A 16,676-nucleotide genomic window follows, 5' to 3' on the forward strand; every position below is an offset into this window, starting at 1 on the left:
CAGGTTATATATAAGTATTTGCATGTTTTGTACACCATAACGAACTACTAAGTTGGTCTTGAGTCAAAAAGCAACGAGGAGTGACCGCCAAACACCAGCGAGCCACTTCCTCCCTCAACACCACCTCACTCACCCTCATTCACCTCCTACAATACTCTTTCTGTATTTATTCACTATACACAGACGTTATATATACGTATTTACATGTTTTGTTCACCATAACTGTACATCTAAGCTTGTATGGTGAGTAAAGGCCACAAAGACGTAGCTACTCTCACAGTCAGCTGATCGGCGGCCGCCCTCAAGGCCAGACGCACTAATATTTGTCCTTCAACAATATTGTTTGTGGTGTTATTACGCTATATACACATATTATATATAAGTATCTACCTGTTTTATTCACCATACCTGAACAAATAAGCTGGTATGGTGCCCAAAGACCATAGTGGCCATCAGTAAACACCATGCCAAGACGTGCAGACGACGCTCCTCCCTCACCAAAATGGCGGCTCCCAACCTCCTACTCTCGCTGTTATCACACTCTATACACACGTTATATATATATAAGTATCTACATTTGTGTTCACCATATCGAACCACTAAGCTGGTATGGTGAGTGCAGTCAATAAATGGTGGCCACACACAGTCAGAAGACGACGCCACAACCCTCCCTCGCACAGCCTTACGCCTCCCTCCATGGAGCACAGCGCTAAATATTACCACAATCCTGCTATTATCAGAATCCTGGTCAGTTTTATCACAGTCAGGGGGCTTCAGTAATACTATCACTGCTAAATAATAGCAGTATCATATATATTATGGTATTTGTAGGCGATGCTGTGGTCACAAGCTGAACAGCGGTGCTGTGAGCTCGTGCTGCGTGCGCCAGCCTTGGTGGCTTGCTCAATACTGACGTTGTAACACCCAAGAATGTTGGCCTGGATTTTTTTTCTTGGTGGCATCTGGCAACTTTCGGTCGTGGCTGTACTATAGCTGCCCCTATCCCAGGCGGTGAGTTTAAATTATAGCGCTAGACACGAAATCATATATAAATGATGTGCGCGGTTTCGGTTTTGTCACTGATATCATTTATATGATATCACGGTTTGAGGGTTAAGGGTTAAACAGTAGAAATTGTTGGTTTGAGATTAGTGGGTTATTCGGCAAACCGAAACCAACTTGCACACTATCTTCATTAGTGACGCTAATTACTGGAAATTGCCAGCATCAATCTTTGCCAGTTGAGGTACAAAATGAACCTGATTGGGTAAATGTTACAAAGAAGAATACTGCAAATTGCAGGTACAAGGTGACAACGAAGCTGCACGGGACCTGGGTGCAGTGCAACGTGGTGATGCAGAGATGGAACAGAAGATGAACAGGTTAATTCGTGGCTGCTTGGAGATGGAGTGTAACCCCATCTTGGCTATACATGATCAGGGTGCTGGTGGTAATGGTAAGGCTACATATTGGTGCATCCAGTTCAGTACACTGAACACACTCGGCTCACCCTTCTGTTTAGATGGTACTTATAGTAACAATATGGACCATTGTACATGTATTGACATAATAGACAATTGGAAAGTAGAATTTATTAGTACTGTACTATATTTGGACAAATGGGGAAAGGTTTTGAATTTGTTGCTAATAAAACCTAACCATCCTAGGCCTAGGAATATTTAAGTTTGGTTTTTAACTTAATTTTTTCTAGACTATAAAGCGAGTAGTACCTAATTCTATCATATAATTGTTCAGTACGTTTATATATGTATGATGATCCACATAGTTACAAACGGTACTATCCAAAAAGAAGGATGGGTTTGACACACTTGTGTTTATCACTTTGTGATACATGAACATTGAACATTTATCTACAAATTGTTCCTGTACTAAAACTAACATGGAAAAGCTTTAAATGTGGAATGTTACATTTATTTTAAGGTCATTATAAATTTCCTACATCAAAACAGCATTTGCTTTAGATGGTACTGTATTAAATAATAATGACTAAACCACACACCAGAAGATGCAGAGAAAACAACGTTTTGGTCTGTCCTGGTCAATTATCAACTTGTTCTTTCTGTCTGTCCTGGACCATTATAAAGTCGATAATGGTCCAGGACAGACCAAAAGAACGTTGTCTCAATCTTCTGGCATGTGGTTTGGTCATCATCACCTTCAGTCATGTTATTGTGACAAGTCTGCCCATGTATTAAAAAACACTGTTGTACTTTAGGACTGTTTTAACTTTTGTTATATTTACCAACAGCTAATGTGCTGAAGGAGTTGATGGAAGGTGCTGGTGGTGTAATATTTACAAAGTCATTCAGCCTTGGAGACCCTACACTGTCTACACTGGAGATCTGGGGCGCTGAGTACCAGGAGTCAAATGCCATGTTGGTTGATGAGCAGCAGATTCCAACCCTGCTGCAGCTTGCTCAACGGGAGAAGTGTCCTCTGGATGTTGTGGGCCTCATTACTGATGATGACAAGGTTTGTTTTTTAACCACCTAACTCCGCCAGCCGAGTATTCTCGTTCGACGGGAAACTGCGCCAACCAAGAAAACTATCTTGATTTTTTGGTACACATTCTAAATGTGTGCAAGGTTGGTTGTGTACTAAATGGACTCTTAGGACCTCCAGTGAGAGGCAGCCATCTTGGAAAAAATTCCTAGAATGCCCTAGGGCTGCTGGCTGGGTTAGTACTGAATGAGCAACCATGGGTGGCGCACGCACCTCTGGCTCCCAAACACCCGTCTGACGTGGTGTTGAAAGATAACGCTCTGTTGGTGAAATGCGAACCTTATTGTTTGAAGAACATAAGGGTCATAATATTGGTGAAGCTAGATGCAATAAGGACCTAACACAAAGGTCGGATGCAAGTGATACAGCACCTATGAGGACAATACAGTGAGCGTATCCAGTTGTAGTTCTGAGCGTCACCCTTGCAATCCTATGCTATCTCCAATTAATTTAGATGATACATAGATTAATTCACTTTCTGCATTCAGTGATGATGCATCTGATACAAGTAGCATAGATGAACAATGTTAGCAGCTTCCATTGTGGTGGTTTCCATAGATATTTTCAAGAATACCCGAATCTCTTCCTGACTGACGGACACTCTCTGAGGCTAGCTGAATCTCTTCCAGTGTGGGACCATACAAAGCAATCTTTTCAAGACTACCTTACAAATTCATCTTTTCCTGTAATCTTTTCAATACCACCCTGTGCTTTACAAGCTTGGCTACATACAACCTACAAATAATAAAGCGAAGGGTGTTCGTGAGTGCGTTATTTGCTAGCACACACAATGAAAAAACAGGAAGCGAAAATTTATCTGTACCTGGTGCAACGAGAGCGAAGTCGCGCTGTGCACCATGGACTACTTCGTTGATTATTACTCACTTCCGAAGAACTGAGTGTGTAATACAGTGTGTTATAGAGCACCACTTGGTTTCCGAACCCCTTGGGGATGAGACCCGTTGGTTATCGTTTAAGTTCGTAAACGAGAATGGAGGAAAATGGACAGATTTTTTTTTTTTTAATTTAACAAAAAATTCTAAGGGAAAAAATCGACAGATTCATAGCATAAATGCAACAAATGAAATAAAGTCATTGTGTAATTGTGGTCACTCACCCCCACCCTTCCCTTCCTCATTGCCTCTCCCCCCTCACAGCCTCTTCCCCCTCACTGCCTCTTCCCCCTCACTGCCTCTCCCCCCCCTTACAGCCTCTCCCCCCCCTTACAGCCTCTCCCCCCCCCTCACAGCCTCTCCCCCCCCCTCACAGCCTCTCCCCCCCCCCTCACAGCCTCTCCCCCCCCCTCACAGCCTCTCCCCCCCCCCTCACAGCCTCTCCCCCCCCCCTCACAGCCTCTCCCCCCCCCCCTCACAGCCTCTCCCCCCCTCACAGCCTCTCCCCCCCCTCACAGCCTCTCCCCCCTCACAGCCTCTCCCCCCTCACTGCCTCTCCCCCCCTCACTGCCTCTCCCCCCCTCACTGCCTCTCCCCCCTCACTGCCTCTCCCCCCTCACTGCCTCTCCCCCCCCCCTCACTGCCTCTCCCCCCCCTCACTGCCTCTCCCCCCCCCTCACTGCCTCTCCCCCCCCCCTCACTGCCTCTCCCCCCCCCCCCTCACTGCCTCTCCCCGCCCCTCACTGCCTCTCCCCCCCCCTCACTGCCTCTCCCCCCCCCTCACTGCCTCTCCCCCCCCCCTCACTGCTTCTCCCCCCCCCTCACTGCTTCTCCCCCCCCCCTCACTGCTTCTCCCCCCCCCCTCACTGCCTCTCCCCCCCCCCCTCACTGCCTCTCCCCCCCCCCCCTGCCTCTCCCCCCCCCTCACTGCCTCTCCCCCCCCTCACTGCCTCTCCCCCCCCCCCCTCACTGCCTCTCCCCCCCCCTCACTGCCTCTCCCCCCCCTCTCTGCCTCTCCCCCCCTCACTGCCTCTCCCCCCCTCACTGCCTCTCCCCCCCCTCACTGCCTCTCCCCCCCCTCACTGCCTCTCCCCCCCCCCCTCACTGCCTCTCCCCCCCCTCACTGCCTCTCCCCCCCCTCACTGCCTCTCCTCCCCCTCACTGCCTCTCCTCCCCCTCACAGCCTCTCAGCCCACAGAGGGGGGGTAAATCTAAATATGCCCATGGTAAGGTATTTAGAATGAAGCTTATATTTCTATCTTTCTTGTGACATATAAAACTCTTACGTTTATTAAGGAATCTGCGTGAAATAGGCATGGTTCTGAGATGAATGCTGTGGTTTACGAGCTCGACGAGCGATGAAAACTGACCCTTTTATAAAACTACAAATATCTTCGGTTTTACTTAAAATATTTGTCTGGTAGAGGTTTTACAGATAGATCGCATTTTTGTCTTTCTACTGACTAATAAATAATTTTGATTTAATAAGTCATCAAGATGTTTTCAACAACATTCTTTCAGCATTCGTCTTTTCCAACATGGGCGACCCTTTTGGAAACGCGATACTTGGGTTAACCCATCCCATAGTTGGGTCCGTTTCCAATATGGTTCGGAACAAATATACCCATCCTATAGTTGGTATAGTACACACCATACCATCCTGTTTGCAGTAGTTTACCCCATAGACATTCCAACGTAACATCGTTTCCTGTTAGTGTTCCTACAAAACATTCTTTGAATATTGTTAAAGCACAAACTATGGTATATAATATTGATTGGTGAAGCACTGTTATTCTATGTAATAATTTATAGTGCTTATTATAATTTACTAAGAATAACTAATATTTCTCAAAACAAAACTACGAGCCTTCAATAGGATGTAGCTGATCTGTAATATTCTTAGAGCATGAACAATAGTAGGTAAATTTCACAACCCATGTGGGACCTGAAAACTACAATTTTCATTATAATTGAACCAATCTGGACTATTCTGCTATCTACGCTGATGGACGGGTACTGTGAGACATAAATTGGTACGTGAGGAAGAGTTTGGGACTTGGGAAAAAAGTTTACTGGGAATATATCACATATGTACTAATTCACATTACACATATTGACTTTAAGCATTAAGTCATATATGTGCTGTCTTGTGTGAGAACGGGTTGCTGCCTCTCCCCCTCAATGTCTCACTGCCTCTCCCCCTCAATGCCTCACTGCCTCTCCCCCTCAATGCCTCTCCCCCCTCAATGCTTCTCCCCCCTCAATGCCTCTCCCCCTCAATGTTTCAAAGCCTCACTGCCTCTCCCCCTCAATGCCTCTCCCCCTCAATGCCTCTCCCCCTCAATGCCTCTCCCCCTCAATGCCTCTCCCCCCTCAATGCCTCTCCCCCCTCAATGCCTCTCCCCCCTCAATGCCTCTCCCCCCTCAATGCCTCTCCCCCCTCAATGCCTCTCCCCCCTCAATGCCTCTCCCCCCCTCAATGCCTCTCCCCCCTCAATGCCTCTCCCCCCTCAATGCCTCTCCCCCCTCAATGCCTCTCCCCCCTCAATGCCTCTCCCCCCTCAATGCCTCTCCCCCCTCAATGCCTCTCCCCCCTCAATGCCTCTCCCCCCTCAATGCCTCTCCCCCCTCAATGCCTCTCCCCCCTCAATGCCTCTCCCCCCTCAATGCCTCTCCCCCCCTCAATGCCTCTCCCCCCTCAATGCCTCTCCCCCCTCAATGCCTCTCCCCCCTCAATGCCTCTCCCCCTTCAATGCCTCTCCCCCCTCAATGCCTCTCCCCCCTCAATGCCTCTCCCCCCTCAATGCCTCTCCCCCCTCAATGCCTCTCCCCCCTCAATGCCTCGCTGCCTCTCCCCCTCAATGCCTCGCTGCGTCTCCCCCTCAATGCCTCGCTGCATCTCCCCCCTCAATGCCTTTCCCCCCTCAATGCCTCGCTGCATCTCCCCCCTCAATGCCTTTCCCCCCTCAATGCCTCGCTGCATCTCCCCCCTCAATGCCTTTCCCCCCTCACTGCCTCTCCCCCCTCAATGCCTCACTGCCTTTCCCCCTCAATGCCTCCCCCCTCAGTGCCTCTCCCCCTCAGTGCCTCTCCCCCTCAATGCCTCTCCCCCTCAATGCCTCTCCCCCTCAATGCCTCTCCCCCTCAATGCCTCTCCCCCTCAATGCCTCTCCCCCTCAATGCCTCTCCCCCTCAATGCCTCTCCCCCTCAATGCCTCTCCCCCCCTCAATGCCTCTCCCCCCCTCAATGCCTCTCCCCCCCCTCAATGCCTCTCCCCCCCTCAATGCCTCTCCCCCCCTCAATGCCTCTCCCCCCTCAATGCCTCTCCCCCCTCAATGCCTCTCCCCCTTAATGCCTCTCCCCCCTCAATGCCTCTCCCCCCTCAATGCCTCTCCCCCTCACTGCGTCTCCCCCCTCAATGCCTCGCTGCGTCTCCCCCCTCAATGCCTCGCTGCGTCTCCCCCCTCAATGCCTCGCTGCGTCTCCCCCCTCAATGCCTCGCTGCGTCTCCCCCCTCAATGCCTCGCTGCGTCTCCCCCCTCAATGCCTCGCTGTGTCTCCCCCCTCAATGCCTCGCTGCGTCTCCCCCCCTCAATGCCTCGCTGCGTCTCCCCCCCTCAATGCCTCGCTGCGTCTCCCCCCCTCAATGCCTCGCTGCGTCTCCCCCCCTCAATGCCTCGCTGCGTCTCCCCCCTCAATGCCTCGCTGCGTCTCCCCCCTCAATGCCTCGCTGCGTCTCCCCCCTCAATGCCTCGCTGCGTCTCCCCCCTCAATGCCTCGCTGCGTCTCCCCCCTCAATGCCTCGCTGCGTCTCCCCCCTCAATGCCTCGCTGCGTCTCCCCCCTCAATGCCTCGCTGCGTCTCCCCCCTCAATGCCTCGCTGCGTCTCCCCCCTCAATGCCTCGCTGCGTCTCCCCCCTCAATGCCTCGCTGCGTCTCCCCCCTCAATGCCTCGCTGCCTCTCCCCCTCAATGCCTCGCTGCGTCTCCCCCTCAATGCCTCGCTGCCTTTCCCCCCTCACTGCCTTTTCCCCCTCACTGCCTTTTCCCCCTCACTGCCTTTTCCCCCTCACTGCCTTTTCCCCCTCACTGCCTTTTCCCCCTCACTGCCTTTCCCCCCTCAATGCGCCTCCCCCCTCAATGCCTCACTGCCTTTCCCCCCTCACTGCCTTTCCCCCCTCACTGCCTTTCCCCCCTCACTGCCTCTCCCCCCTCACTGCCTCTCCCCCCTCAATGCCTCTCCCCCCTCAATGCCTCTCCCCCCTCAATGCCTCTCCCCCCTCAATGCCTCACTGTCTCTCCCTTTCAATGTCTCACTGCCTCTCCCCCTCAATGCCTGCCATCCCTCCCTCACTGCCTTCCTCATAACATGAGAACAGGAGGCTATGGAGGAGGGGGAGCTACTAATGGGGTGGAGGCTGTGTAGAGGCGGACATGTCTGTCAGTGCCTGCTCCCAGATGCCAACTGTGTATAATTCATAAATAAAACTATATTTGTTTAACCCTTTAACTGCACAACGCGCCTGCAGGCCCAGGCTTCAGGTGCGCAACGCGCCTCCGGGTGTTTTTATTTTTCACGTTCCATTCAAAACTCCCGCGGCTACATGGGGTTCACATCAGCTTCCTCAGGGTTCTTGTAAACAGACGCCATGTTAAAAAAAAACATGGTCCACATTACCGGGTGTCAGAGCTTCAGTAGTGAGTGAGCAACCAAGGCTGGCGCTCGCAGCATGAGCGCACAGCACTGCTGTTCATCGTGTGACCACAGCATCGCCTAATATTGTCAAAATATATATTCTTTTATTTAGCCTTAATAGTATTATAGAAGAGCTCGAGTGTGATAATGACTGGGTACAATGTTCAAATATCAGTGATTCAATGCTGTTCACGATTTTCACAGCGCTAGCCACAGCACCACAGCATTATTTTGTCCATCTAGGAATCTTCAAATGACTTTTTAGGTTCCTTTTCAAAATAAACTTGTGGTCAATTATTCATTTACAGGTATTAGTGACCAGGATTGTGGTTATAATGAGCGTTGTGCGTGGGAAGGAGGAATTTTGGTGAGGGAGGGAGGGAGGAAGGGAGAGAATTGAGGTAGCCTCACTGTATGGCAGTAACTCTTTGTTTTGCTCACCGTACTAGCTTCGTGGTTCACTATGGGGAACACACATGTACACGGGTATATACAGTGTGTGTGAATAGTGTAATAACAGCACCAGGAGTATGTTGTGAGGAGCTATTTTGGTGAGGGAGGTGACGTTGTAATCGTAGCGTCGTCTGCTGTGTGATTTGTCATGCAGTGTATGGTGGCCATTGTACTGTTTGGACACAATACCGGCTTACTTGCATAGTTCTGGTAAATAAAACATGTAGATAGGTATATATAACATGTGTAAATCATGTAATAAATACAATAACAGTATGGTGGGAGGAGCAATGTTGGCGAGTAAGATGTTGGAGTGAGGGAGGGCTGGCTGGGTGTGGCTGCCCACACTCGCGGTGTTCTGAGTGTGTTGATGGTGAATGTATATAGAGTGTGACAGTGTATAGTCTGTAAATAGATTGTATATATACATAAATTAGCATGATGTATGGTAAATATGTGCAACATATGTGTACACAAGTGTCATGCACGTAACACAGTGTCTTCGGACAGTACGGATGTTTTACTGCCATAATATAGTGTACGTGTTAATTATACATAGGATTAGCACATAAAAACAAACAAAATGTATTTGGAACCGTGCGCAAAAAATTAACAAAAATATATTTGCAGCAGCAACTCATGCGCCCCGCCCCGGACGCCCCACCGGCCCCAGGAGCATACTGCTCTGGCGCACGGGGAATGATGACGTCACGCCCCACCTTTCGGAACCCATAGCAGCCAAAGTACAATTTCGAACTTCCGTTGCTATACCCATATACAGGGATGGGTTTTTGACACTTTCAGAAGAAAAAATAATTTTTTCCCGAGGTTTCATTTCTTGCGCACTGGGGGAGATGTCATATTTATAGGCCGCACAGTTAAAGGGGTTAATTAATAAATAGGAATTCATATAACATGTTAATGATTAATAATGTATATTAATATATGAAATTAACATTTTGGCATAAATATTTTACAACTAAGATTAAAATTTGTAATACAATATGGGCGATTAAGTTTGGCAACCATCGCCTGGTCAGCAAATCCTTCCTTACTGCCTCCCTCACCACTCCTCCAACAGAGAGGGGGAGAATTAGAGAGAGAGGGGAGAAATAGTGGGAGAAAGGGAGGGAGGGGAAGGTAGGGAGAGATGCTAGGAGGGAGAATGGGAGAATTAGGGAGGGAGGGAAAGGCAGTCAGGCAGCCTGCCTGCCAGCCAGCCAGCCAGCCAGCCAGCCAGCCAGCCAGCCAGCCAGCCTCTGCCTGCCTGCGCCAATCCCTGCCATTCCCTCCTTCCCTAATTCTCCCATCCCCCCCCCCCTCACTACTTCCTGCCTACCTCCCCCTCCCTCTGTCACTAATTCTCCCCCCTCTCTCTCATTATGCCTTCCATCTAAGCTCCACCATCCACCCACCAGTCAGCAATCACTGACGCAATGCGTGCATTTGGAGCCGACATGGTGCACAGATATTTCTTGATTGTGCAGATATGTAAAACAAAATTACAGAATGAACTCTCCAGCCTCGTGACAAATCAAAATAGGAATAATAGGCCGTGAATCTGTGAAATCACAGGGTAGAAGGCGGCAAACTGGACCATCTCCCACCCATCACCACAGGCCGGCGCGACGCTTGGCGGGCCGCTTCCTACCCGAACTTTGTTCGTGTAGCATGACTCTCCAACCCCAATCGGGAAACTGGAAGTTTCGGATAACTAAAGTTCGGAAACCAAGTAGTGCTCTGTACTGTGTATATAGTGTGTGAAACTGTACATATTGTAATTTTAGTGAATTTTTAACAAGTAATATTGCAACAATAAACATTTATTGTGGACACATTACTGACACATGTATCACAGTTCCATGGAACATTATGAACGTTCTACTGTATATATATTGTAAAGAACTCATATATGCATAATATACAATAAAAAACATAAATAAAACCGCATTGGAAATACATTGAACAAATAATTGAAAATATATATTTGTGGCAACACCCGGTGCTTGAATGGCCTGCACGACTGTGGGCAATTCATGCACGGGCGACCAGGCCCTGATGACGTCACAGCGCACCTTGTCCACGTCCCCACAGCCAAAGTAAGTGGAATTTGGTATTTATTTTTACAGACATGTTCTGGGAAGGGAATTTATCATTCTACGAAGAAAAAAAAATTGGGGGGAACACTTTATTTCATGCGCACGGGGAATTTCACAATAAATTGGGAGCAGCACTGTGGTTAAAAACTCTTGGGTACAGTGTGTTCCATTAGTCACAGTGGGTCCGTCTAATCACCCAAAGCTACTCGAAGCTACCCAAAGCTTCCTAACATTATATTAGTAATGAATAAATATGATATATTTATTCATTATAATGTTGCTGCTGAATGTAGAACATGGAAAAACACATTTTTACTCTGATAAAGTATAGTTTCATAACAAAATTAGACAAAAATCAGCTGCTGGTGACACCAAAGCAGGTTGACGGCCCAAGGGACAATGTTGTGGGGCGACTTATCCAAGACACATTGTTGCTTGGTGAGTGTTTGCTGGCATATTAGCCTCCTGTACTGACCTGACCTGTAGGAAACAATATATCTTGGATAAGTTGTTCCACAACATTATCACTTGGATCGTCGACTTCCTATGGCCTCTCATGCCACTTAGTTTTGTATAATATTGTTATAAACGTGTATTATTTCAGAGAAAAATGTGTTCATGTTCTACCTTCAGCACCAACATTAACCCTTATATGGCACTTGGCTATATACCATTTGACAACCACAGGCGCATACAAAAAAAATATATATATATTTTTTCTTCCTAACCTGTTAATTTGTGTTCACTGATCATGGGAAAAATAATAAAAAAAATCGTAAGTGGCATATATTGGCCCGCTATAGGGCGGGGAAGTCTGGCAAATTATAGGCGCTGACTCAGCGTGCGTCCCAGGCGGTCTGTTGCTCGCTAGCTGTCAGGCCGGAGTTGCCTCAAAGAGATAATTACCTAATTATTTCAATGTCTCCGATTGATTTTTCGTATTTTTTTTTTGCTGTAATATTATTCAATAGTGTGTAGTGTGATATATTTATATAATAAAATGAGTGAATCATCGCTGTACTCAAAAATATGGTGTGCATATTGTTGATTCAATTATGTTCATCAATCGGTGAACAAATACTTTGTCGGTTATTACATTATAAGCACAGGTTATATATAAGTATCTGCATGGTTTGTTCACTATAACGAATCACTAAGTAGCTATTATGAGTCAAAAAAGTAACGAGGAGTGACCGCCGTTTACCAGCCAGCCACTCCCGCCCTCCCTCCAGTCATCTGACTCGCCCACATTCTCCTCCCACAATACTGTTTTTGCTATAATTCACTATATACAGACGTTATATATAAGTATCTACATGTTTTGTTCACCATAACTGTACATGTAAGCTTGTATGGTGAGTAAAGGCACAAAGATGTGGCTACTCACACAGTCAGCTGATCGGCGGCTGCCCTCAAGGCCAGACGCACTAATATTTCTCCTCCAACAATACTGTGTGGTGTTATTACGCTATATACACACATTATATATAAATATCTACCTGTTTTATTCGCCATACTTGTACAAATAAACTGGTATGGTGCCCAAAGACCATCGTGGTAACCAGTAAACAACACCGTCGTCTGCATGGTGGTGTCGTGCAGACGACGCCATCGCCCTCACCAAAATGGCGGCTCCAAACCTTCTCTTGCTGTTTATACCCTCTATACACACGTTATATATAAGTATCTACATTTGTGTTCACCATAGCGAACCACTAAGCTGGTATGCTGAGTGCAGTCAATAAAAGGTGGCCACACACAGTCAAAAGACATCGCCACCACCCTCCCTCCCACAGCATTACTCCTCCCTCCATGGCGCACAGCGCTAAATATCACCACAATCCTGCTATTATCAGAACCCTGGTCAGTTTTATCACAGTCAGGGGTCTTCTGTAATAATATCATCGCTACATAATAGCATGAACAAGTATAATTTGGCATTTTTAGGTGATGCTGTGGTCACAAGCTGAACAGCAATGCTGTTAGCTCATGCTGCGTGCGTCAGGCTTGGTTGCTCACTCAATACTGAGGCCAATAACACCCGGGAGTTTGGCCCACGATTTTTAAAAAAAATGGCGTCTGTTTACAAGAGCCCTGATGAAGGTGTGGTGAACCCTGTGTATCCGCGGGCTATTTAAATCTTGCGTAGTACTCCAACACATCATATGACGTGATGCGCAGTTGACTGGAATAACGTCCAGCACGTCATATGACGTGATGCGCACTTTATGGGTTAAATTAAATGAAATTTCCAATCTAAATTACAACACAACTAAAGAATTCATCCCCATTTGAGGTGGGGCGGCTGATGCAACAGCAGCCATGAATAGTTGGAAACTTTTGGCATTCCTACACTAGGAATTAATATTATTAGTAAATTTGATATCCTAACACAATACTTCTATCTTACTGCACTAATAGTTAGTATTTGGGGTGTCAGAAATTTCCGACAGTTGCAAAGGGCCAAAAAGCCCTTAGCGGTTTGAGGGTTTAGGGTTAAAGAAGGTACAATGTAGTGCTGCATATTTAATCTTTTATTATATTACTGTATATTCTCTTTATGGTAAATTATATTTCAATTTGACTTACAGAAAGACAGTTAATGTGAGCAAATTGATAATTTTGTTTTTTGCATAATATTAGGAACTGTGTTGGCAGGTTCGTTTAGTGGAAGGAAAGCTGGAAGAGAGTGCATTAGAGAAGCTGGAGGAGGGTGAAGGGAAGCGGCTCCCTGTGGACTTGCACCTGGATTGGGTGTTGGGGAAGATGCCTAAAAAGGTAAGTGATCTTGGATGATGATTTGAAGGTGGTTGAGATAATTTCCAAAGTGTAATTACCCAACTGTAGTTACAGGACTAGAGCTATGCTCATGGTGTCCCATCTTCCTGCTGCACTATCATGTAATGCTTTAAAACTACTGATGGTTTTGGTCTCTACAACTTCACATGTTTCAACCATCTACCCCTCTGTTTTCGAAACTGAATTTTCTTATAGTTCTTGAGCAGCTTTATGTAGTTAGTTTAAAAACTGTCTTCTTGTTTTTGAAGTTCCAGGTCTCTGGAATTCTTTCCCTGTCAATTTCATTGATTCCCATTACTATTTTATACGAGGCAATCATATTGCCTCTTATTTTCTGGGGGGAGCCCCGTCGGCTGCCCAGAGCTATCTGGGCTGATATGCTAATGTTAGACTTTGGCATCAGTCATGTGTATGGAGTTCTGTGGGCCTACCGGGCACCACTAGCCAGAACCTGGCCCTCTCGGAAGAGGCACGAGGAGCAATGGCCTATAGAAACCCCATGTGGTTGGAATCATTGTGTCTTATTGCCTCTAATATGCCTCTATGCCTCTGCCTCTTGCCTCGTATGCCTCATGCCTATGCCTCATATGCCTCTGTCTATTCATTCTATTGTCTTATAGCAATGGAATCATTGCTTGTCTTACTGTATCGTGACCCCATTGCATCTACATGCATACTGATATTGATCCTGATCGAAATCTTCTGTCTCATATCCATACTAATCAGCACATTGACCATCATTATTGCAGGTATTACACAGCAAATCTTGCAAAAAACAAACTCCTAAATAACACCTGCTTATCAGTTTACAACCAAAATGTTAGATCACTTGGTAAACATTTTGATGATATAAATGCACTACTCACAGCACTAGGTTATAAATGATAATTTATTATTTTAACAGAAACCTGGCTAAGTAAAGACTATACCCAACTCTACAACTTTGCTGGTTATAAAGCCATTCACAACTGCAGGCCTAATAAAAAAGGAGGTGGCACAGCATTATATTATAAAGATACCTTCATCTGCAATAGTGTCATTAGTGATAGTGACGACTATTGTGAATATACCTTTGCCAAGTTCTCCAGTAAATCCCTTAAATCCTCCCTGACTATCTGTGCCATCTATAGATTTCCTAATACCAACATAGCTTCATTCTCAGACAACATAAGGAATCTTATCATAAATAACAATTTCAACAAAATCACATCATTCCAGGAGGTGATTTCAATATCGACCTGGGTCTACAAAATAACCCTCTAGTTGATTATTTCCATAACAGCATGAACTCCTGTATGCTAATCCCCACAATCACCAAGCCCACCCGAGTCACTCAAACATCTGCCACTAACTTAGATCACTTATGGACTAATATAACAGCTCCCCTTACATCTGGTATAATCTATGACAGAACAACTGACCACTATCCTACCTTCCTTATAGCAAACATGGACATAACATCACCAGAAAGCAAGAAACTCTCATTCAGGCTGCACAGTGAATCATCTTTAGCCAATCTCTCAAATGCACTTCACAATATTAACTGGGAATCTGAATTCAATAATACACAGGATATAAACTCATCAACTAACCTCTTTCTCTCCAAAACTCTAAGCCTCTACAACACTCATTATCCCCTCCTCACCAAGCAAGTAACTGACAAAAGAATAAACAATCCATGACTCACAAGTGGCATAGTCAAATCAATCAACAAGAAACATGAATATGAATAGAAACTTAGGTTTGGCCTGGTTACAAAGGAAGTAGTTAAAAGGTACTCATCAATGCTTACCAGTATCATAAGAAAAGCTAAACTTTCATATTATGAGACTAATTCAAAGAAGCAAAAGGCAACATGAAAAGCACATGGAAAACCATCTCTAATATCCTAGGAACTAAACAACACTCCCACGACCAGATATCACTTCCTAAGGATGGCTATACACCGTCAGCTGATTTAGAAATGGCAAATGAATTTAATAGCTTCTATTCATCGGTTGGTGCTAACCTCACCAGTAAAATCCCACAGCTGTTGTGTATGGACACAACAGCTGTCTGGCTGACCCAGACACACATCAACACATCTCTCAGGTAGCTATCCAAGCTCTCTTCTCCTTTCACTAGTCAGCCAGACAGCTGTTGTGTCCATACACTCTTTAAAAACAAAGGCCGGGAACATCGGTGAAATCCTATCCATTGTATACAAGAGCACCTCCCATGCCTTTGCACCACCTATAGCTCTGCTGTTCAACAAATCCCTTGAGTGTCATACCTTCCCTGATATCCTTAAAAAAGCAAGAGTAACGCCAGTTCATAAGAGGCAATCTGGCAGACATAAACAATTATAGACCAATATCAAACCTACCCATACTATCAAAAATATTTGAAAAAATTATCTACAAACAGCTCTACTCCTACCTTGTAAAATTCTACATACTCGGCTCCTGTTAGTTTGGCTTCCGCTCCCAAAAGAGTACCAACGATGCAATTATTATTCTCCTTGATATAATTTACTCAGCCCTTGACAAAACTGAGTTTCCGATTGGACTCTTCATAGACCTGAGAAAGGCCTTTGATACTGTTAATCAAAACTACCTCTTACATAAACTCCATCATTATGGAACCGGAGGCCATGCCCTGGACTATATCCAATCCTATCTTAGTGATAGACACCAATGTGTAGCCATCAATGGTATAACCTCTCCCACTCTATGAATAACCGTTGGAGTGCCACAGGGCAGCATCTTGGGACCTCTCCTTTTTCTTATACACATCAATGATCTGCCTAATGTCACAAACATTCTGAAACCTATATTTCTGGGGGGAGCCCCGTCGGCTCCTCGGAGCTATTCCAGGCTGATTTGCTAATGTCAGACTTTGGCATCAGTCATGTGTATGGAATTCTTAGGCCTACCGGGGACCACGGCCAGAACCGGGCCCCCTCAGAGAGGCAAGGGGAGCAATGGCCTATAGAAGCCTCCATGTGGTTGGAAGCATTCTATGTCTGCCATCGACCGGAACAGGCACCCAGAAAGGTAAGCGGCTCAAAACAAACCCCTATTCTGGTTAAAATTTCTACCAAAAGCCGAACTAGTGGATAGAACTCCCCAACAGAAAACAAGCAAACTAGTGTGACGTCACACGCCGCTGTCTGCGCAGCTTCCCCCTCCCCGGGAGGGGGAAGGGGGAGCCCCAGACCCCCCGCGCCGGCTA

The 16,676-nt window shown here is 46.3% G+C and overlaps 1 protein-coding gene across 1 annotated transcript in view; it reads left to right on the forward strand.

Annotated features, from left to right (window-relative positions):
* Positions 1 to 16,676, forward strand: part of LOC123766585 (phosphoribosylformylglycinamidine synthase) — a 452,541-nt gene that overhangs the window by 266,548 nt on the left and 169,317 nt on the right. The window contains exons 18-20 of the mRNA XM_069302853.1: positions 1,283 to 1,456; positions 2,270 to 2,493; positions 13,323 to 13,442. Coding sequence (XP_069158954.1) covers positions 1,283 to 1,456; positions 2,270 to 2,493; positions 13,323 to 13,442 — 518 coding nt within the window. The remainder of the gene's footprint in view (positions 1 to 1,282; positions 1,457 to 2,269; positions 2,494 to 13,322; positions 13,443 to 16,676) is intronic.

Source organism: Procambarus clarkii, chromosome 5 (genome assembly GCF_040958095.1).
Source record: "Procambarus clarkii isolate CNS0578487 chromosome 5, FALCON_Pclarkii_2.0, whole genome shotgun sequence".
Taxonomy (NCBI): domain Eukaryota; kingdom Metazoa; phylum Arthropoda; class Malacostraca; order Decapoda; family Cambaridae; genus Procambarus; species Procambarus clarkii.